Below are 21,554 nucleotides of genomic sequence, written 5' to 3' on the forward strand. Positions count from 1 at the left end.
GGGGCCGAGCGCTCGAGAGGGGCCGAGCGCCCGAGAGGGGCCGAGTGCGCCCCGAGAGGGGCCGAGCGCTCGAGAGGGGCCGAGCGCTCGAGAGGGGCCGAGCGCTCGAGAGGGGCCGAGCGCTCGAGAGGGGCCGAGCGCCCGAGAGGGGCCGAGCGCCCGAGAGGGGCCGAGTGCCCGAGAGGGGCCGAGTGCCCGAGAGGGGCCGAGCGCGCCCCGAGAGGGGCCGAGCGCTCGAGAGGGGCCGAGCGCTCGAGAGGGGCCGAGCGCCCGAGAGGGGCCGAGTGCGCCCCGAGAGGGGCCGAGCGCTCGAGAGGGGCCGAGCGCTCGAGAGGGGCCGAGCGCCCGAGAGGGGCCGAGTGCCCGAGAGGGGCCGAGCGCGCCCCGAGAGGGGCCGAGCGCTCGAGAGGGGCCGAGCGCGGCTCGAGAGGGGCCGAGCGCCCGAGCGCGCCCCGAGAGGGGCCGAGCGCGCCCCGAGAGGGGCCGAGCGCTTGAGAGGGGCCGAGCGCTCGAGAGGGGCCGAGCGCTCGAGAGGGGCCGAGTGCGCCCCGAGAGGGGCCGAGCGCGCCCCGAGAGGGGCCGAGCGCTCGAGAGGGGCCGAGCGCCCGAGAGGGGCCGAGCGCTCGAGAGGGGCCGAGCGCGCGAGAGGGGCCGAGCGCCCGAGAGGGGCCGAGTGCCCGAGAGGGGCCGAGCGCGCCCCGAGAGGGGCCGAGCGCTCGAGAGGGGCCGAGCGCGCCCCGAGAGGGGCCGAGCGCTCGAGAGGGGCCGAGTGCCAGAGAGGGGCCGAGTGCCAGAGAGGGGCCGAGTGCCCGAGAGGGGCCGAGCGCGCCCCGAGAGGGGCCGAGCGCTCGAGAGGGGCCGAGCGCCCGAGCGCGCCCCGAGAGGGGCCGAGCGCGCCCCGAGAGGGGCCGAGCGCTCGGGAGGGGCCGAGCGCTCGAGAGGGGCCGAGTGCGCCCCGAGAGGGGCCGAGCGCTCGAGAGGGGCCGAGTGCCCGAGAGGGGCCGAGCGCGCCCCGAGAGGGGCCGAGCGCTCGAGAGGGGCCGAGCGCCCGAGTGCGCCCCGAGAGGGGCCGAGTGCGCCCCGAGAGGGGCCGAGCGCGCCCCGAGAGGGGCCGAGCGCTCGAGAGGGGCCGAGCGCTCGAGAGGGGCCGAGTGCGCCCCGAGAGGGGCCGAGCGCGCCCCGAGAGGGGCCGAGCGCCCGAGAGGGGCCGAGCGCCCGAGAGGGGCCGAGTGCGCCCCGAGAGGGGCCGAGCGCTCGAGAGGGGCCGAGCGCGCGAGAGGGGCCGAGCGCCCGAGAGGGGCCGAGCGCTCTCGGCCCGAGAGGGGCCGAGCGCCCGAGAGGGGCCGAGCGCTCGAGAGGGGCCGAGTGCGCCCCGAGAGGGGCCGAGCGCTCGAGAGGGGCCGAGCGCGCCCCGAGAGGGGCCGAGCACGCCCCGAGAGGGGCCGAGCGCTCGAGAGGGGCCGAGCGCTCGAGAGGGGCCGAGTGCCCGAGAGGGGCCGAGCGCGCCCCGAGAGGGGCCGAGCGCTCGAGAGGGGCCGAGCGCCCGAGTGCGCCCCGAGAGGGGCCGAGTGCGCCCCGAGAGGGGCCGAGCGCGCCCCGAGAGGGGCCGAGCGCTCGAGAGGGGCCGAGTGCGCCCCGAGAGGGGCCGAGCGCGCCCCGAGAGGGGCCGAGCGCCCGAGAGGGGCCGAGCGCCCGAGAGGGGCCGAGTGCGCCCCGAGAGGGGCCGAGCGCTCGAGAGGGGCCGAGCGCCCGAGAGGGGCCGAGCGCCCGAGAGGGGCCGAGCGCTCTCGGCCCGAAAGGGGCCGAGCGCCCGAGAGGGGCCGAGCGCCTGAGCGCTCGAGAGGGGCCGAGTGCGCCCCGAGAGGGGCCGAGCGCGCCCCGAGAGGGGCCGAGCGCGCCCCGAGGGGCCGAGCACGCCCCGAGAGGGGCCGAGCACGCCCCGAGAGGGGCCGAGCGCTCGAGAGGGGTCGAGCGCGCCCCGAGAGGGGCCGAGCGCCCCCGAGATTCGGGCCGAGCGCGCCCCGAGATTCGGGCCGAGCGCGCCCCGAGAGGGGCCGAGCGCTCGAGAGGGGCTGAGGGGCCGTGCGCGCCCCGAGAGGGGCCGAGGGGCCGTGCGCGCCCCGAGAGGGGCCGAGCGCTCGCCCCTCTCGCGCGCCCGCCATGCTCAAAAGATACCGGGAGGTATCACGGCACGTAGGCGCTCGCTTGCACGGCGCGGCCGAGCGGCCGCGGGGGCAGCGCTGCAATATTGGCTTTGTATATGGAAATGTTTGGGTGTCCCACCGCCATCCTCAAACCTCAGCCCAGCGAGAACGCTGCATGTCCCACACTCACGCTTTAATACAGTTACTAAAATAATGGACAGTTGCAGCTGCCGCCGTCAGAGAGGCGCTGGACACTGAAGTGACCAGACGTTCTACTGGACTCACTGTTTCATGGAGCTGATGCGAGAGTCGATAGTTTCCTGTTTCCCTTTCATCACTTGAACGTCACTCAGGATTCTGTTCACGTCATCGGCAGTTTTCACATCGTCCGGCCTCACGGAGGGAACCTGAACGCAGCACGGAAAACAAGGTACTGTGGTATTAACAATGTGGCACAGTGGTAGTACTGCAGTATTGTAGTATAGTAGCACTTACTGCAGTATTGTAGTATAGTAGCACGTACTGCAGTATTGTACTAAAGTAGCACTTACTGCAGTATTGTAGTATAGTAGCACGTACTGCAGTATTGTAGTATAGTAGCGCGTACTGCAGTATTGTACTATAGTAGCACTTACTGCAGTATTGTAGTATAGTAGCACTTACTGTAGTATTGTAGTATAGTAGCAGGTACTGCAGTATTGTAGTATAGTAGCAGGTACTGCAGTATTGTAGTATAGTAGCACGTACTGCAGTATTGTAGTATAGTAGCAGGTACTGCAGTATTGTAGTATAGTAGCACTTACTGCAGTATTGTAGTATAGTAGCACTTACTGCAGTATTGTAGTATAGTAGCACTTACTGCAGTATTGTAGTATAGTAGCACTTACTGCAGTATTGTAGTATAGTAGCACTTACTGCAGTATTGTAGTATAGTAGCATGTACTGCAGTATTGTAGTATAGTAGCACGTACTGCAGTATTGTAGTATAGTAGCACTTACTGCAGTATTGTAGTATAGTAGCACTTACTGCAGTATTGTAGTATAGTAGCACTTACTGCAGTATTGTACTATAGTAGCACTTACTGCAGTATTGTACTATAGTAGCACTTACTGCAGTATTGTAGTATAGTAGCACTTACTGCAGTATTGTACTATAGTAGCACTTACTGCAGTATTGTACTATAGTAGCACTTACTGCAGTATTGTAGTATAGTAGCAGGTACTGCAGTATTGTAGTATAGTAGCACGTACTGCAGTATTGTAGTATAGTAGCACTTACTGCAGTATTGTAGTATAGTAGCACTTACTGCAGTATTGTACTATAGTAGCATGTACTGCAGTATTGTAGTATAGTAGCATGTACTGCAGTATTTTAGTATAGTAGCACTTACTGTAGTATTGTAGTATAGTAGCATGTACTGCAGTATTGTAGTATAGTAGCATGTACTGCAGTATTGTAGTATAGTAGCACTTACTGCAGTATTGTACTATAGTAGCATGTACTGTAGTATTGTAGTATAGTAGCATGTACTGCAGTATTGTAGTATAGTAGCATGTACTGCAGTATTGGAGTATAGTAGCACTTACTGCAGTATTGTACTATAGTAGCATGTACTGCAGTATTGTAGTATAGTAGCATGTACTGCAGTATTGTAGTATAGTAGCACGTACTGCAGTATTGTAGTATAGTAGCACTTACTGCAGTATTGTAGTATAGTAGCACGTACTGCAGTATTGTAGTATAGTAGCACGTACTGCAGTATTGTAGTATAGTTGCACTTACTGCAGTGACTTTCCTCTTGATGTTCTCCAGCAGATGTTCTTGTCCTCGGAGGAAAAATGGATGTTGGAACTCTGTGTCGTCTCGTTCTGGTTTCAACAAGCCTCCTTGTTCCAGGTGAACCACTTTACGGAAACCGTCTGTGACACGAGCAGAAAGCAGAGAGAACTGAACATTTCACTGATGACCCCTGACCCCTGACCCGATCTAAAGCTGGGAACACACTACATGAGTCCGAAAGGACAGATATTAAGCATTTGGTCTATTATTGGCCTTTAAAGACGCTCTTGAGTATCTTTACATTGCATCTGTATCTCCGCTGTTTAACCTGGGACTGTGTATGCTTTGGCGCCATCTACTGGCTACAGAGGGAATTACAGCGTTGAACAGGAATCCGCTAGAGGAAATGCAGTGACGTCACGGTGTCACGTGGCTACACTGTGTAAACACACCAGGAAGATGGCAGATTTGGGCTGATATTGTGGTCATCCTGGACCCAAGATGGGTCAATCTTGCAGTGCAACTGGACGCACCAGTCGTCAGGAAACAACAGACGGAGTTTTGCCTCAGCTACTATGCTACACGTAGCGTTGTGTCCAGTGCTGGCATTTTATGGCTGCTAGTCATATCTCTCATTGTTTTTTGGGATTCTGAAGAAATAAACTCCATCTGAGTGTTTGTGAGGCTCGGAGGGCGGCGGCGGAGGAGGAGGAGGTGGAGGAGGAGGCGGAGTTCTTCTTCTTCTTCTTGCTGGTAGCCAAGTGTTAGGGTTATGGGAGTATTTTTCTGCAGTACTTTCTTTACTCACACGTGTTGAGCAGTACTTCTCAGCAGTATGTGTAGTACTTTTCTGCAGTACTTTTACTCACACATGTTGAGCTGTCGGATGAACGAGGCCATGTTGTTGTGTTTGAAAAACTTTGGCAGAACTTCTTTAGAGAAACGTCCCTGATCGAAGACGTGGAAACTGCAGCCGCTCTGAAACACACACACCAGACACATACTGAGCTCTGTTCACCTCACACTGAGCTCTGTTCACCTCACACTGAGCTCTGTTCACCTCACACTGAGCTCTGTTCACCTCACACTGAGCTCTGTTCACCTCACACTGAGCTCTGTTCACCTCACACTGAGCTCTGTTCACCTCACACTGAGCTCTGTTCACCTCACACTGAGCTCTGTTCACCTCACACTGAGCTCTGTTCACCTCACACTGAGCTCTGTTCACCTCACACTGAGCTCTGTTCACCTCACACTGAGCTCTGTTCTCCTCACACTGAGCTCTGTTCACCTCACACTGAGCTCTGTTCACCTCTACCTCCTGCCGCCAGATCAGGTAGTGCCAGTTCAGACATAAACACAATTCTGAACCGAAAAAGAAACAAAACAATCACAATTGAACCAGACTGTGGCACAGGCAGTACTGCAGCTCAGTGGAGCTGGCAGTACTGTAGCTCAGTGGAGCCGACAGTACTGTAGCTCAGTGGAGCCGGCAGTACTGTAGCTCAGTGGAGCTGGCAGTACTGCAGCCCAGTGGAGCTGACAGTACTGTAGCTCAGTGGAGCTGACAGTACTGCAGCTCAGTGGAGCTGACAGTACTGCAGCTCAGTGGAGCTGCAGTACTGCAGCCCAGTGGAGCTGGCAGTACTGTAGCTCAGTGGAGCTGACAGTACTGCAGCTCAGTGGAGCTGGCAGTACTGTAGCTCAGTGGAGCTGACAGTACTGTAGCTCAGTGGAGCTGGCAGTACTGCAGCTCAGTGGAGCTGGCAGTACTGTAGCTCAGTGGAGCTGGCAGTACTGTAGCTCAGTGGAGCTGACAGTACTGTAGCTCAGTGGAGCTGACAGTACTGTAGCCCAGTGGGGCTGGCAGTAGCTCAGTGGGACGGACATTAACACCGGCTTAAATGAAAGATATTTGTGCAATAAAGTGTGTTTATGACGGTGTAAAGTGTGTTTGACGGTGTAAAGTGTGTTTATGACGGTGTGTTTATGACGGTGTAAAGTGTGTTTATGACGGTGTAATGTGTGTTTATGACGGTGTAAAGTGTGTTTATGACGGTGTAAAGTGTGTTTATGACGGTGTAAAGTGTGTTTATGACGGTGTGTTTATGACGGTGTAAAGTGTGTTTATGACGATGTACAGTGTGTTTATGACGGTGTACAGTGTGTTTATGACGCTGTAAAGTATGTTTATGACGGTGTAAAGTGTGTTTATGACGGTGTAAAGTGTGTTTATGACGCTGTAAAGTGTGTTTATGACGGTGTAAAGTGTGTTTATGACGGTGTGTTTGACGGTGTAAAGTGTGTTTATGACGGTGTAAAGTGTGTTTATGACGCTGTAAAGTGTGTTTGACGGTGTACAGTGTGTTTATGACGGTGTAACGTGTGTTTATGAAGGTGTAAAGTGTGTTTATGAAGGTGTAAAGTGTGTTTATGACGGTGTAAAGTGTGTTTATGACGGTGTAAAGTGTGTTTATGACGGTGTGTTTATGACGGTGTGTTTATGACGGTGTAAAGTGTGTTTATGACGCTGTAAAGTGTGTTTATGACGGTGTAAAGTGTGTTTATGACGGTGTAAAGTGTGTTTATGACGGTGTGTTTATGACGGTGTAAAGTGTGTTAATGACGGTGTGTTTATGACGGTGTGAAGTGTGTTCATGACGGTGTGTTTATGACGGTGTAAAGTGTGTTTGACGGTGTAAAGTGTGTTTATGACGGTGTAAAGTGTGTTTATGACGATGTGTTTATGACGGTGTAAAGTGTGTTTATGACGGTGTGTTTATGACGGTGTGTTTATGACGGTGTGTTTATGACGGTGTAAAGTGTGTTTATGACGCTGTAAAGTGTGTTTATGACGGTGTAACGTGTGTTTATGACGCTGTAAAGTGTGTTTATGACGGTGTGTTTATGACGGTGTGTTTATGACGGTGTAAAGTGTGTTTATGACGCTGTAAAGTGTGTTTATGACGGTGTAACGTGTGTTTATGACGCTGTAAAGTGTGTTTATGACGGTGTAAAGTGTGTTTATGACGCTGTAAAGTGTGTTTATGACGGTGTAAAGTGTGTTTATGACGGTGTAAAGTGTGTTTATGACGGTGTGTTTATGACGGTGTAAAGTGTGTTTATGACGGTGTAAAGTGTGTTTATGACGGTGTAAAGTGTGTTTATGACGGTGTAAAGTGTGTTTATGACGGTGTAAAGTGTGTATGACGGTGTGTTTATGACGGTGTAAAGTGTGTTTATGACGGTGTAAAGTGTGTTTATGACGGTGTAGTGTGTTTATGACGGTGTAAAGTGTGTTTATGACGGTGTGTTTATGACGGTGTAAAGTGTGTTTATGACGGTGTAAAGTGTGTTTATGACGGTGTAAAGTGTGTTTATGACGGTGTGTTTATGACGGTGTAAAGTGTGTTAATGACGCTGTAAAGTGTGTTTATGACGGTGTAAAGTGTGTTTATGACGGTGTGTTTGACGGTGTAAAGTGTGTTTATGACGGTGTAAAGTGTGTTTATGACGCTGTAAAGTGTGTTTGACGGTGTACAGTGTGTTTATGACGGTGTAACGTGTGTTTATGAAGGTGTAAAGTGTGTTTATGAAGGTGTAAAGTGTGTTTATGACGGTGTAAAGTGTGTTTATGACGGTGTAAAGTGTGTTTATGACGGTGTGTTTATGACGGTGTGTTTATGACGGTGTAAAGTGTGTTTATGACGCTGTAAAGTGTGTTTATGACGGTGTAAAGTGTGTTTATGACGGTGTAAAGTGTGTTTATGACGGTGTGTTTATGACGGTGTAAAGTGTGTTAATGACGGTGTGTTTATGACGGTGTGAAGTGTGTTCATGACGGTGTGTTTATGACGGTGTAAAGTGTGTTTATGACGGTGTAAAGTGTGTTTATGACGATGTGTTTATGACGGTGTAAAGTGTGTTTATGACGGTGTGTTTATGACGGTGTGTTTATGACGGTGTGTTTATGACGGTGTAAAGTGTGTTTATGACGCTGTAAAGTGTGTTTATGACGGTGTAACGTGTGTTTATGACGCTGTAAAGTGTGTTTATGACGGTGTGTTTATGACGGTGTGTTTATGACGGTGTAACGTGTGTTTATGACGCTGTAAAGTGTGTTTATGACGGTGTAAAGTGTGTTTATGACGCTGTAAAGTGTGTTTATGACGGTGTAAAGTGTGTTTATGACGGTGTAAAGTGTGTTTATGACGGTGTGTTTATGACGGTGTAAAGTGTGTTTATGACGGTGTAAAGTGTGTTTATGACGGTGTAAAGTGTGTTTATGACGGTGTAAAGTGTGTATGACGGTGTGTTTATGACGGTGTTTATGACGGTGTAAAGTGTGTTTATGACGGTGTAGTGTGTTTATGACGGTGTAAAGTGTGTTTATGACGGTGTGTTTATGACGGTGTAAAGTGTGTTTATGACGGTGTGTTTATGACGGTGTGAAGTGTGTTTATGACGGTGTAGTGTGTTTATGACGGTGTAAAGTGTGTTTATGACGGTGTGTTTATGACGGTGTAAAGTGTGTTTATGACGGTGTAAAGTGTGTTTATGACGGTGTAAAGTGCAGTTTGTCCCGGACTCTCTCCGGTTCTTACCGCACTCCACCGGATCAGTTCGTCCGTCTGCGGATCCTCCACCAGAGTCCAGAGCTTTGTGAGAAAAGCCGGGACATTACCGAGTCCGAGCCCCGGTCCCGAGGCTCCTCCGCCTGGATCCATGAGCGAAAGCCCCGAGGCAAACGAGGCTAACCGAGCTAACGGGGCTTGTTGTTGTTGTTGTTGTTGTTGTTGTTGTGGTTGTGAGGCGTTACTTTTAATGGCGGTTTGCAGCGGCAAAACTGCAGCAAACTGAAAAGCTGCATTCACCGCCACCTACTGTCCGCCTCCAAACTATGTTTTTACTCTAAACCGTAAAACAGAAAAAGGAGAAAAGGAGAGCAGCTAACAGGCTAACAGAGCTAACAGGCTAACTAACTGAGTTAACACTGCGGAGCTGAAGCTCAATGTTCGGCTCAAACCCACGGTCTTTGTTCCACTCACTGAGCCCAAGTCTGACACTTTGTCCCGAAAAGAACCGAACAGAACCAATAGATCCAAGAACAGAACCGAACAGAACACGCAGAAAACAAACTCCTGCGTAAGCTCCGTGCATCCGGGTCCCGTGCTGCGTCATAAGCCCGCGACAGAGAGAAACACAAATTAAACAGATTTTAAGAGTGTAGACAGTTTAATATAACTCCTGCACTACGTTCAGTGCCATAAAAACACAAAGACATGTTAATTTCACATTTTACTGTTGTTTTTGGGTGAAACAATGACATGCGCCACAGCGCCATCTGCCGCCGCTTGGACGTCACGTGCGTCTTAGCTTTATAGAATATTTACCTCATTATAAACAGAAACTATGTACAATCTCTGAATATAATCTCAAATTTAAGTATTTGTTGTGGGGACAACTCCGGGAGCTGCCCTCCAAGTGGAAATGGGGGAGATGCCTTAGAAGGACTCTTGGGATAACTTAGAGGGCAGAGCATGTATTAAGGCCATGTCACAGTTAGAGTTAGGGTAGGGTTAGTGGAGCACGTTCTGTCTAATGTGGACGCATGAAACACGGAAGAGCGGGCTAACACTGACCCTAACACTGACCCTGACCCTAACACTGACCCTGACCCTAACCCTAACACTGACCCTGACCCTAACACTGACCCTAACCCTAACACTGACCCTAACACTGACCCTAACCTTAACATTGACCCTAACACTGACCCTAACACTGACCCTAACACTGACCCTGACCCTAACACTGACCCTAACACTGACTCTAACACTGACCCTAACACTGACCCTGACCCTAACCCTAACACTGACCCTAACACTGACCCTAACCTTAACACTGACCCTAACCCTAACACTGACTCTAACACTGACCCTGACCCTAACACTGACCCTGACCCTAACACTGACCCTAACCCTAACACTGACCCTAACACTAACACTGACCCTGACCCTAACACTGACCCTAACACTGACCCTGACCCTAACACTGACCCTGATCCTAACCCTAACACTAACACTGACCCTGACCCTAACACTGACCCTAACCCTAACACTGACCCTAACACTGACCCTGACCCTAACACTGACCCTGATCCTAACCCTAACACTGACCCTAACACTGACCCTAACACTGACCCTGATCCTAACACTGACCCTAACACTGACCCTGACCCTAACACTGACACTGACCCTAACATTGACCCTAACCCTGACCCTAACACTGACCCTAACACTGACCCTGACCCTAACACTGACCCTGACCCTAACCCTAACACTGACCCTGACTCTAACACTGACCCTAACTCTGACCCTAACACTGACCCTAATCCTGACCCTAACCCTGACTCTCACCCTGACTCTGACCCTAACCCCGACTCGGACCCTGACTCTAACCCTGACCCTAACCCTAACTCTGACCCTATCCCTGACCCTAACCTAACTCTGACCCTAACTCTGACCGTGACCTGACTCTGACCCTAACTCTGACCCTGATCCTAACTCTGACTCTGACCCTGACCTGAGTCTGACCCTAACCCTAACACTGATCCTATCCTGACCCCAACCCTGACTCTGATCCTAACTCTGGCCCTGACCCCAACCCGGACCCTGACCCTAACTCTGACCCTGACCCTAACACTGACCCTGACTCTAACACTGACCCTGACTCTGACCCTAACACTGACCCTAATCCTGACCCTAACCCTAACTCTGACCATGATCCTAACTCTGACCCTGACCTGAGTCTGACCCTAACCCTAACACTGATCCTATCCTGACCCCAACCCTGACTCTGACCCTGATCCTAACTCTGGCCCTGACCCCAACCCGGACCCTGACCCTAACTCTGACCCTAACCCTGACCCTGACCCTAACTCTGACCCTGACCCTAACTCTGACCCTGACCCTAACACTGACCCTAACTCTGAGCTTCACTGTCCTAAAGCAAGAAGAATTCTGGAACAGAGAGTGTGTGATAAAAGGATTAGATTTGATATTTAGGAACGCTCACAGTATTAATATTAAAGGCGGTATGGACGATTTTTCGGCGATTTGAGAACGCGGGCGGAAGTGCACATGCCACTCCCCCGTGCACATGCCACTCCCCCGTGCACATGCCACTCCCCCGTGCACATGCCACTCCCCCGTGCACATGCCACTCCCCCGCGCACATGCCACTCCCCCGTGCACATGCCACTCCCCCGTGCACATGCCACTCCCCCGTGCACATGCCACTCCCCCGTGCACATGCCACTCCCCCGTGCTCATGTCACTCCCCCGTGCTCATGCCACGCAACGGAGCGCATCGCATCTCTCGTCTCCCGTAGATTTCTGTCCACTTCTGCGTCAGCTCGAACTGTCTTTCTCCGTCTTCATTTTGCCCCGTACACTGAGGGAACTATATTATGATAGATCCATGCGCTTAGGCACGCGGAAACGTGCGGACGAACCGCACGCGGCTGCAGGTGAGCGACAGGTGCGTTTTATGATTGACACGTGGCAGGACAAATGATTTATCCACGACACGAGGAAATATGATCAAAAATTTACTGAAAAAAATCGTCCATACCACCTTTAATTAATTATAGTTAATATCATAGTTAAGTGTGGAGTGTACCTAATCCACACTCCAGACCGCACGGTGGCGCTGTAGCGCAGCTGGTAAACACTATTAGAAGAACACTCCAGACCGCACGGTGGCGCTGTAGCGCAGCTGGTAAACACTATTAGAAGAACACTCCAGACCGCACGGTGGCGCTGTAGCGCAGCTGGTAAACACTATTAGAAGAACACTCCAGACCGCACGGTGGCGCTGTAGCGCAGCTGGTAAACACTATTAGAAGAACACTCCAGACCGCACGGTGGCGCTGTAGCGCAGCTGGTAAACACTATTAGAAGAAAAAAGAGAAGTCAAAATGGCGGCGGGAGCAGTTTTCAGGAGGAATGTGTCACTCAAACTGGGACTAAAGGTAAGATCGACACTTTCTTCCACAAACACAGAGAACAGCGAGTGCAGGAGGAAAGGAGCCCGCGGCCAGAGCCCGAAACCCGGCTCTAAATCTGACATTTACGGTCCTGAACTTTCACCCAGATCAGTGTCTTCAAACCAAACTCTCCTGAACTAAACTCAAACCTTCTACAACAGAGTCACTTCTAAGGCTGGAGCAGTAATAATGATATAATATAATAACAGGGAATTATCCAGGTGATTTTACAAGGCTTTGCCCCAGTACAACATACAAAAGTACTTTTACTTTTGTGTGTTGTACTAAAGTAAAAGTACTTTTGTATGTTGTTCTAAAGTACTTTTACTTTAGTACAACACACAAAAGTAATTTTACTTTAGTACAACACACAAAAGTAATTTTACTTTAGTACAACACACAAAAGTAATTTTACTTTAGTACAACACACAATTTTACTTTAGTACAACACACAATTTTACTTTAGTACAACACACAAAAGTACTTTTACTTTAGTACAACACACAAAAGTACTTTTACTTTAGTACAACACACAAAAGTACTTTTACTTTAGTACAACACACAAAAGTACTTTTACTTTAGTACAACACACAAAAGTACTTTTACTTTAGTACAACACACAAAAGTACTTTTACTTTAGTACAACACACAAAAGTACTTTTACTTTAGTACAACACACAAAAGTAATTTTACTTTAGTACAACACACAAAAGTAATTTTACTTTAGTACAACACACAATTTTACTTTAGTACAACACACAATTTTACTTTAGTACAACACACAATTTTACTTTAGTACAACACACAATTTTACTTTAGTACAACACACAAAAGTACTTTTACTTTAGTACAACACACAAAAGTACTTTTACTTTAGTACAACACACAAAAGTACTTTTACTTTAGTACAACACACAAAAGTACTTTTACTTTAGTACAACACACAAAAGTACTTTTACTTTAGTACTGGCCACACTTGCGGCTCAGTAAAAGTGATTCAAACAGATGCTTTAGACAAAAGGAATGGAGCGTCACTTCCTGCTGCAGATGATGTTCTATTATATTTGACCAAACCATTTCCTCAGTGATTCTCTTCAAACAATTGGTCCAATGTCAGGTTCAAAGTACGAAAAAGATGAAACGATCTCGTTCTGCCGACGCTTTTGGCTTTAGAAAACGGAAAAGGTTTTTCTCAGGACTGCTTATGTTTTATGTTGTGTAAACTTTATAACATTTGTCTTTTGTAAGAACGAGTTTGACTTTGCAGCGTTAGCTCAGTTTGCACTTTATTCACTCTTTTACATCTTTCTCTGTGAATATGAGGCAGATTCACATCAATTTCAAGACATTTTGCAGCTTGACATGAACAAGACGTCGTCCTGATCCTAAACCACGCCCACTTTACTCCAGAGTCAAGGGAAAACAGACAAAGAAGAGGAGACGCCTCAAAGAAGCACTCAGTACCCTAACCCGGGGCCCACAGGTCTGACCGGGGCCCACAGGTCTGACCGGGGCCCACAGGTCTGACCGGGGCCCACAGGTCTGACCGGGGCCCACAGAGGTTTGACCCACAGGTCTGACCGGGGCCCACAGGTCTGACCGGGGCCCACAGAGGTCTGACCGGGGCCCACAGAGGTCTGACCGGGGCCCACAGAGGTCTGACCGGGGCCCACAGAGGTCTGACCGGGGCCCACAGAGGTCTGACCGGGGCCCACAGAGGTCTGACCGGGGCCCACAGGTCTGACCGGGGCCCACAGGTCTGACCGGGGCCCACAGAGGTTTGACCCACAGGTCTGACCGGGGCCCACAGAGGTTTGACCCACAGGTCTGACCGGGGCCCACAGGTCTGACCGGGGCCCACAGAGGTTTGACCCACAGGTCTGACCGGGGCCCACAGAGGTCTGACCGGGGCCCACAGAGGTCTGACCGGGGCCCACAGAGGTCTGACCGGGGCCCACAGGTCTGACCGGGGCCCACAGAGGTTTGACCCACAGGTCTGACCGGGGCCCACAGAGGTTTGACCCACAGGTCTGACCGGGGCCCACAGAGGTCTGACCGGGGCCCACAGAGGTCTGACCGGGGCCCACAGAGGTCTGACCGGGGCCCACAGAGGTCTGACCGGGGCCCACAGGTCTGACCGGGGCCCACAGGTCTGACCGGGGCCCACAGGTCTGACCGGGGCCCACAGAGGTTTGACCCACAGGTCTGACCGGGGCCCACAGGTCTGACCGGGGCCCACAGGTCTGACCGGGGCCCACAGGTCTGACCGGGGCCCACAGGTCTGTCCGGGGCCCACAGGTCTGTCCGGGGCCCACAGGTCTGTCCGGGGCCCACAGGTCTGACCGGGGCCCACAGAGGTTTGACCCACAGGTCTGACCGGGGCCCACAGGTCTGACCGGGGCCCACAGGTCTGACCGGGGCCCACAGAGGTTTGACCCACAGGTCTGACCGGGGCCCACAGAGGTTTGAGAGGTTTGACCGGGGCCCTCGTTGTGGTCAGATCTCATATTTAAATGTGTTTGTGTAGCTGCTCCACGGCTCGTCGCGGCCCCTGCTCCACGGCTCGTCGCGGTTCCGAGACGCTGAGCCTCTACCGCAGTCGGGCTTTTTCCTTCCGAGTGATGGCACGATGCTTCCGCCCGATTCTTTCAAGAACCGCGTGGCCTTCGTCACTGGAGGAGGAACTGGACTGGGCCGCGCCATGACCCATGGCCTGAGCGGGCTCGGAGCCACATGCGTCATCGCCAGCAGGTGATGAGATGAAGGGGCGGGGCTAAAGATCTGTAGCAGTGAGGGGGGAAGGGGCGGGGCTAAAGATCTGTAGCAGTGAGGGGGGAAGGGGCGGGGCTAAAGATCTGTAGCAGTGAGGGGGGAAGGGGCGGGGCTAAAGATCTGTAGCAGTGAGGGGGGAAGGGGCGGGGCTAAAGATCTGTAGCAGTGAGGGGGGAAGGGGCGGGGCTAAGGGGGAGGGGCAGGGCTAAAGATCTGTATCAGTGAGGGGGAAGGGGTGGCACATAGTAGGGGGGCCCCTGGCCCCTTACTATCTAAAAAAGTTAGGGGCCCACAAGCGCGCGGCATCATAGCGTCATTAGAACAAGATACTTTTGTTGTTTTAAACCTGGTTATTAGCATGTAAAACTATTTAAAGCTCTTTTATTTGATGTGAATAGCACAAATACTGAATCCTATAAACCAGAGATCATGATCTTTACTGTTTAATTTAATGTTTCTTATAAAATAAATACTGTTTACAGCATTTGACACAAGGAGATCTATATGTTCTGCAGCAGGAATAAATAAAATCACAGTCTACAAAATAACCTGAGCACAGACACAAATATAAAAAGCAGTATTTAGTCAAAAGATAAGAGCGCATGAAGCGTGACGGAGCAGCTCCGCCCCTGCGCGGTGGCGAGAGCGCGCGCGCCCGTTTCCTCCGCCTTTATATCACAAATACACATTTTAAACCCGTTTACCACATTTTCTCCAGCGTGTTTTGCCGTGACAAAGAGTGTAACACTGCAGTGTGAGTTCTGAGTGTAAAACAGGATAAATCTACTGTGGTCCGTTTTGGGGAAACCCGGAACAAAAAATCTTTTGAAATATTTATTTTGCCTGTTCAATATATTTCATTTAAAAATCCGTAAACCAAGTAATAGAATAACTACGGCCAAACTAGTTAAATATTGTTTTTTTTCAAGGAATTTCAATACAGGGGCACGGGGCCCCTCCAAATTTAAACCCTGTGCCCGCCGGCGATTTGAGGGGCCACGGGCCCCCATCTATTTCGCAACCTGGGTTAGGGTTCTTCTTGACACATGTAGGAGGGTTAGGGTTCTTCTGGACACATGTAGGAGGGTTAGGGTTCTTCTGGACACATGTAGGAGGGTTAGGGTTCTTCTTGACACATGTAGGAGGGTTAGGGTTCTTCTGGACACATGTAGGAGGGTTAGGGTTCTTCTGGACACATGTAGGAGGGTTAGGGTTCTTCTGGACACATGTAGGAGGGTTAGGGTTCTTCTGGACACATGTAGGAGGGTTAGGGTTCTTCTGGACACATGTAGGAGGGTTAGGGTTCTTCTGGACACATGTAGGAGGGTTAGGGTTCTTCTGGACACATGTAGGAGGGTTAGGGTTCTTCTGGACACATGTAGGAGGGTTAGGGTTCTTCTGGACACATGTAGGAGGGTTAGGGTTCTTCTGGACACATGTAGGAGGGTTAGGGTTCTTCTGGACACATGTAGGAGGGTTAGGGTTCTTCTGGACACATGTAGGAGGGTTAGGGTTCTTCTGGACACATGTAGGAGGGTTAGGGTTCTTCTGGACACATGTAGGAGGGTTAGGGTTCTTCTGGACACATGTAGGAGGGTTAGGGTTCTTCTGGACACATGTAGGAGGGTTAGGGTTCTTCTGGACACATGTAGGAGGGTTAGGGTTCTTCTGGACACATGTAGGAGGGTTAGGGTTCTTCTGGACACATGTAGGAGGGTTAGGGTTCTTCTGGACACATGTAGGAGGGTTAGGGTTCTTCTGGACACATGTAGGAGGGTTAGGGTTCTTCTGGACACATGTAGGAGGGTTAGGGTTCTTCTGGACACATGTAGGAGGGTTAGGGTTCTTCTGGACACATGTAGGAGGGTTAGGGTTCTTCTGGACACATGTAGGAGGGTTAGGGTTCTTCTGGACACATGTAGGAGGGTTAGGGTTCTTCTGGACACATGTAGGAGGGTTAGGGTTCTTCTGGACACATGTAGGAGGGTTAGGGTTCTTCTGGACACATGTAGGAGGGTTAGGGTTCTTCTGGACACATGTAGGAGGGTTAGGGTTCTTCTGGACACATGTAGGAGGGTTAGGGTTCTTCTGGACACATGTAGGAGGGTTAGGGTTCTTCTGGACACATGTAGGAGGGTTAGGGTTCTTCTGGACACATGTAGGAGGGTTAGGGTTCTTCTGGACACATGTAGGAGGGTTAGGGTTCTTCTGGACACATGTAGGAGGGTTAGGGTTCTTCTGGACACATGTAGGAGGGTTAGGGTTCTTCTGGACACATGTAGGAGGGTTAGGGTTCTTCTGGACACATGTAGGAGGGTTAGGGTTCTTCTGGACACATGTAGGAGGGTTAGGGTTCTTCTGGACACATGTAGGAGGGTTAGGGTTCTTCTGGACACATGTAGGAGGGTTAGGGTTCTTCTGGACACATGTAGGAGGGTTAGGGTTCTTCTTGACACATGTAGGAGGGTTAGGGTTCTTCTTGACACATGTAGGAGGGTTAGGGTTCTTCTTGACACATGTAGGAGGGTTAGGGTTCTTCTTGACACATGTAGGAGGGTTAGGGTTCTTCTTGACACATGTAGGAGGGTTAGGGTTCTTCTGGACACATGTAGGAGGGTTAGGGTTCTTCTGGACACATGTAGGAGGGTTAGGGTTCTTCTGGACACATGTAGGAGGGTTAGGGTTCTTCTGGACACATGTAGGAGGGTTAGGGTTCTTCTGGACACATGTAGGAGGGTTAGGGTTCTTCTGGACACATGTAGGAGGGTTAGGGTTCTTCTGGACACATGTAGGAGGGTTAGGGTTCTTCTGGACACATGTAGGAGGGTTAGGGTTCTTCTGGACACATGTAGGAGGGTTAGGGTTCTTCTGGACACATGTAGGAGGGTTAGGGTTCTTCTGGACACATGTAGGAGGGTTAGGGTTCTTCTGGACACATGTAGGAGGGTTAGGGTTCTTCTGGACACATGTAGGAAGAGGGTCTAAAGAGGTTTTGTTGTTGTAGAAAGTTGGATGTTCTGCAGAAGACGGCGGAGGAGATCACAGCTCAAACTGGGAACAAGGTTTGTGCTTTTGGATTCTGTTTTTACATTTACAGTCCAGGAAATTCATTCATTGCCTCAACATTTAAAACCTTCGGTCATAAAGCTTTAACCGTCCTAGTGGCCAGAGAAGGCATCACACTCGTGAGTACAAGTCACAGTGATGTCTCTACAGGTCGTTATGAACCTGAGAGGAAGCATCTGCAGAGGAAGCGTCACATGGTCAGTGTTGACCCTCTTGCACGGGGTCACCAGAGATGATCAGGCCAATGGCATTATGTAGGTCCGTCTCTTGTACTTGCAGGTGCTCAGTCTCTTGTACTTGCAGGTGTTCCCGGTGCAGTGTGATGTCAGAGATCCTCAGGCCGTGGCTCAATGTTTGGACCAAATGGAGAAACTCGCAGGACTTCCAGATGTAAGGACCTGGACCCTGACCCCCCGTGTACAGAATCTAAACCCTGGTCTCTACAGGTGGTGATCAACAACGCTGCAGGAAACTTTGTGAGTCCATCTGAGAGACTGAGTCCAAACGGCTGGAGAACCATCGTCGACATCGTCCTGAACGGAACTGCCTTCGTCACTTTGGACCTGGGAAAGAGGCTGATCCGCAACCAGAAAGGTCTGTGTCCTCCTCTAGTCCCGCTCTGGTCCCCGGTCCCCGCTCCGGTCCCCGCCCCCCGCTCCGGTCCCCGCCCCCCGCTCCGGTCCCCGCCCCCCGCTCCGGTCCCCGGTCCCCGCTCCGGTCCCCGCTCCGCTCCCCGGTCCCCGCTCCGCTCCGGTCCCCGCTCCGCTCCGGTCCCCGCTCCGGTCCCCGCTCCCCGCTCCGGTCCCCGGTCCCCGCTCCAGTCCCCGGTCCCCGCTCCGGTCCCCGGTCCCCGCCCCCCGCTCCGGTCCCCGCTCCGGTCCCCGCTCCGGTCCCCGGTCCCCGCCCCCCGCTCCGGTCCCCGGTCCCCGCCCCCCGCTCCGGTCCCCGGTCCGGTCCCCGCCCCCCGCTCCGGTCCCCGCCCCCCGGTCCCCGCCCCCCGCTCCGGTCCCCGCCCCCCGCTCCGGTCCCCGCTCCGGTCCCCGCCCCCCGCTCCGGTCCCCGCCCCCCGCTCCGGTCCCCGGTCCGGTCCCCGCCCCCCGCTCCGCTCCGGTCCCCGCCCCCCGCTCCGGTCCCCGGTCCGGTCCCCGCCCCGGTCCCCGGTCCGGTCCCCGGTCCCCGCTCTGGTCCCCGGTCCGGTCCCCGGTCCCCGCTCTGGTCCCCGGTCCCCGCTCCGGTCCCCGCTCTGGTCCCCGGTCCGGTCCCCGGTCCGGTCCCCGCTCTGGTCCCCGGTCCCCGCTCCGGTCCCCGCTCTGGTCCCCGGTCCCCGCTCCGGTCCCCGCTCTGGTCCCCGGTCCCCGCTCCCCGGTCCGGTCCCCGCTCTGGTCCCCGGTCCCCGCTCCGGTCCCCGCTCTGGTCCCCGGTCCCCGCTCCGGTCCCCGCTCTGGTCCCCGGTCCCCGCTCCGGTCCCCGCTCTGGTCCCCGCCCCCCGGTCCGGTCCCCGGTCCGGTCCCCGCCCCGGTCCCCGCCCCGGTCCCCGCTCCCCGCCCCGGTCCCCGCTCCGGTCCCCGCCCCCCGCTCCGGTCCCCGCTCTGGTCCCCGCTCTGGTCCCCGCTCCGGTCCCCGCCCCCCGCTCCGGTCCCCGCTCCGGGCTCCGGTCCCCGGTCCCCGCTCCCCGCTCTGGTCCCCGCTCCCCGCTCCCCGCTCTGGTCCCCGCTCCCCGCTCTGGTCCCCGCTCCCCGCTCTGGTCCCCGCTCCCCGCTCTAGTCCTGCTCTTTATCTTCAGGAGCCTCGTTCTTGGCGATCACGACGATCTACGCTGAATCTGGATCTGGTTTTGTTGTTCCTTCGGCTTCGGCCAAAGCCGGCGTCGAGGCACTTTACAAGTGAGTCTTTAAATCTTAAATATGAACTCGTGTCACTGGAGTTCTGGTCCCTCCCCGGTCCCTCTCCGGTCCGGTCCGGTCCCTCTCCGGTCCCTCTCCGGTCCGGTCCGGTCCCTCCCCTCCCCGGTCCGGTCCCTCCCCCGGTCCACATGTGTTAAATCTCTTCTCTGGTCCTCAGGTCGCTGGCCTCAGAGTGGGGTCGATATGGTCTGCGCTTCAACATCATCCAACCAGGACCAATCAGGACCAAGGTCTGGAACCAAAGTACCCTGTGTATCTTGTACTGCTTTAGTTCTCCCGCTTTAGTTCTCCCGCTTTAGTTCTCCCGCTTTAGGCAAGTAATACTCCTGCAAAAGGATGAGAACCACAATCCTCTCTCCTCCAGGGGAGCTGTACTCGTGTGTAACTGTAGTTCCTCCTCTCTCCTCCAGGGGGCATTCAGTCGCCTGGACCCGACCGGAGCGTTCGAAAAGGCCATGATTGGTCGGATTCCAGCCGGACGTCTCGGAACACCAGATGAGATCAAGAACTTGGCTCTTTACATGAGCAGCTGCTACGCCACCTGGATGTCAGGAGCTGTAAGTGCAGGGGCGGTGGGGTCAGGGGTCAAGGGTCAGGTTACACTCACCAGAAAGATGCCAAAAACACAATGACCATATGGATGTTGTAACCGCAGCAACAGTAGTGTGTAATTCCTTGTGTGTCCTGCAGGTGGTGCGCTTGGACGGAGGAGAATACGTGTCGATGGCTGGAGAGTTTAACGAGCTTCGCAGAGTGAGTCTGAGTTTACGATGAACTCCTGGTGCATTGTGGGATGCTTCCTGGGGCTGGTGAAGCTCCTGAGGTTATGTTGCTGAAGGAGCTCCTTAGTTTAGTTTAGCGCTGGGTCTCTAGGGTTAGGGCCCGGGGCTCCAGGAGAGGGCCCATAGAAGTTTTAAAATGCGGCTCTCAGGGAAAAACGTTTGGACATCCCTGCTCTAGGGGGCCGGGGCTCTAATGTGCCGGGGCTCTAGGGCTTTAAGGTGGCGGGGTTCTAATGTGCCGGGGCTCTAGGGCTTTAAGGTGGCGGGGTTCTAGGGCTCTAATGTGCCGGGGCTCTAACCAGTCTCTTTGCAGGTCTCTAACCAGCAGTGGGATTTGATGGAGGCCATGATCCGAAAGACGAAAGGCTCCTAAGAACCAATCCGAGCTCTTAATGAGATGGACATTTTGTGTGGGTGTGGCCTGCAGGGCATCAGGTTTAGGGGCGGAGTCGAGTCGACCCTAATGACACAAATGTTTTTTGTAAATCATTCAAAATAAAGTCTAATCACATCTATTGTTTTTATTGTTTTTAAGACTAAGATTCACACAGAGGTCAGGGGTCAACAAGACAAATCACATCTGGCTCAATATGAGTATAAACATTACTGCTCAGAGTACCAGGTGCTCAAATGACTTCATGACCAGAGGTCACAGAGGTCATTAAGTCCAGAAAAGGAGGTCTAACCCTGGTCCTCTCAGGAGCACTTTGAGTTTATTACGCTGGACAACGCTGCAATTCTATTCATAAACAACTTTGGGTCAAGAACGGGTCATGGGGTCAAGAATGTGGCAAAAGTCCTGCTTGAACTTGCAACGTTTTATTTACAAACCGCACAAAGACATGAGTCACAAAAGGTCAGAGGTCACACAGAGGGCTCCATCTTCTGGAACACGTACACCAGGTACAGACCTGCACACAGAGACAATCATTACACCGGGTTCCATGGCCCCGCCCTTGATCTACAGTCTGAACATGTGACACGGATCACACGGCTGCTCCTGGTTCAGATACTCACTGGCTGCTTCCCACTCGGAGCGACTGAGCGTGCCCTGAAACA

At 53.0% G+C, this 21,554-nt stretch overlaps 3 protein-coding genes across 6 annotated transcripts in view; 1 reads left to right on the forward strand and 2 right to left on the reverse strand.

Moving 5' to 3' along the window:
• Positions 1-8,751, reverse strand: part of hsf1 (heat shock transcription factor 1) — a 34,189-nt gene extending 25,438 nt beyond the window's left edge. For 2 of the 4 annotated variants that reach the window (XM_072448383.1, XM_072448382.1), the window contains exons 1-4: positions 8,529-8,751; positions 4,794-4,902; positions 3,928-4,064; positions 2,430-2,551 (exon numbers count right to left, since the gene is read on the reverse strand). In XM_072448383.1, the coding sequence (XP_072304484.1) occupies positions 2,430-2,551; positions 3,928-4,064; positions 4,794-4,902; positions 8,529-8,651 (491 nt within the window). In that variant the 5' untranslated portion in view covers positions 8,652-8,751. The remainder of the gene's footprint in view (positions 1-2,429; positions 2,552-3,927; positions 4,065-4,793; positions 4,903-8,528) is intronic. The other 2 variants (XM_072448381.1, XM_072448380.1) reach the window with 1 other exon arrangement.
• Positions 8,752-11,887: 3,136 nt separating this feature from the next.
• decr1 (2,4-dienoyl CoA reductase 1, mitochondrial) lies at positions 11,888-20,948 on the forward strand. Its single transcript, XM_072448385.1, has 10 exons — positions 11,888-11,956; positions 14,499-14,722; positions 17,748-17,805; positions 18,113-18,199; positions 18,256-18,403; positions 19,593-19,692; positions 19,871-19,943; positions 20,124-20,270; positions 20,404-20,466; positions 20,809-20,948. Exons 1-10 carry the CDS (start codon positions 11,903-11,905, stop codon positions 20,866-20,868), a joined length of 1,014 nt encoding a protein of 337 aa, XP_072304486.1. The 5' UTR covers positions 11,888-11,902; the 3' UTR covers positions 20,869-20,948.
• Positions 20,949-21,328: 380 nt separating this feature from the next.
• The window catches only part of rnmt (RNA (guanine-7-) methyltransferase), a 20,870-nt gene continuing 20,644 nt past the window's right edge, over positions 21,329-21,554 (reverse strand). The window contains exons 8-9 of the mRNA XM_072448384.1: positions 21,513-21,546; positions 21,329-21,406 (exon numbers count right to left, since the gene is read on the reverse strand). Coding sequence (XP_072304485.1) covers positions 21,360-21,406; positions 21,513-21,546 — 81 coding nt within the window. The 3' untranslated portion in view covers positions 21,329-21,359. The remainder of the gene's footprint in view (positions 21,407-21,512; positions 21,547-21,554) is intronic.

Source organism: Eucyclogobius newberryi, unplaced genomic scaffold, assembly GCF_026437365.1.
Source record: "Eucyclogobius newberryi isolate DKJ021-1_F unplaced genomic scaffold, fEucNew1.0.hap1 SCAF_16, whole genome shotgun sequence".
In the NCBI taxonomy this organism is placed as follows: domain Eukaryota; kingdom Metazoa; phylum Chordata; class Actinopteri; order Gobiiformes; family Gobiidae; genus Eucyclogobius; species Eucyclogobius newberryi.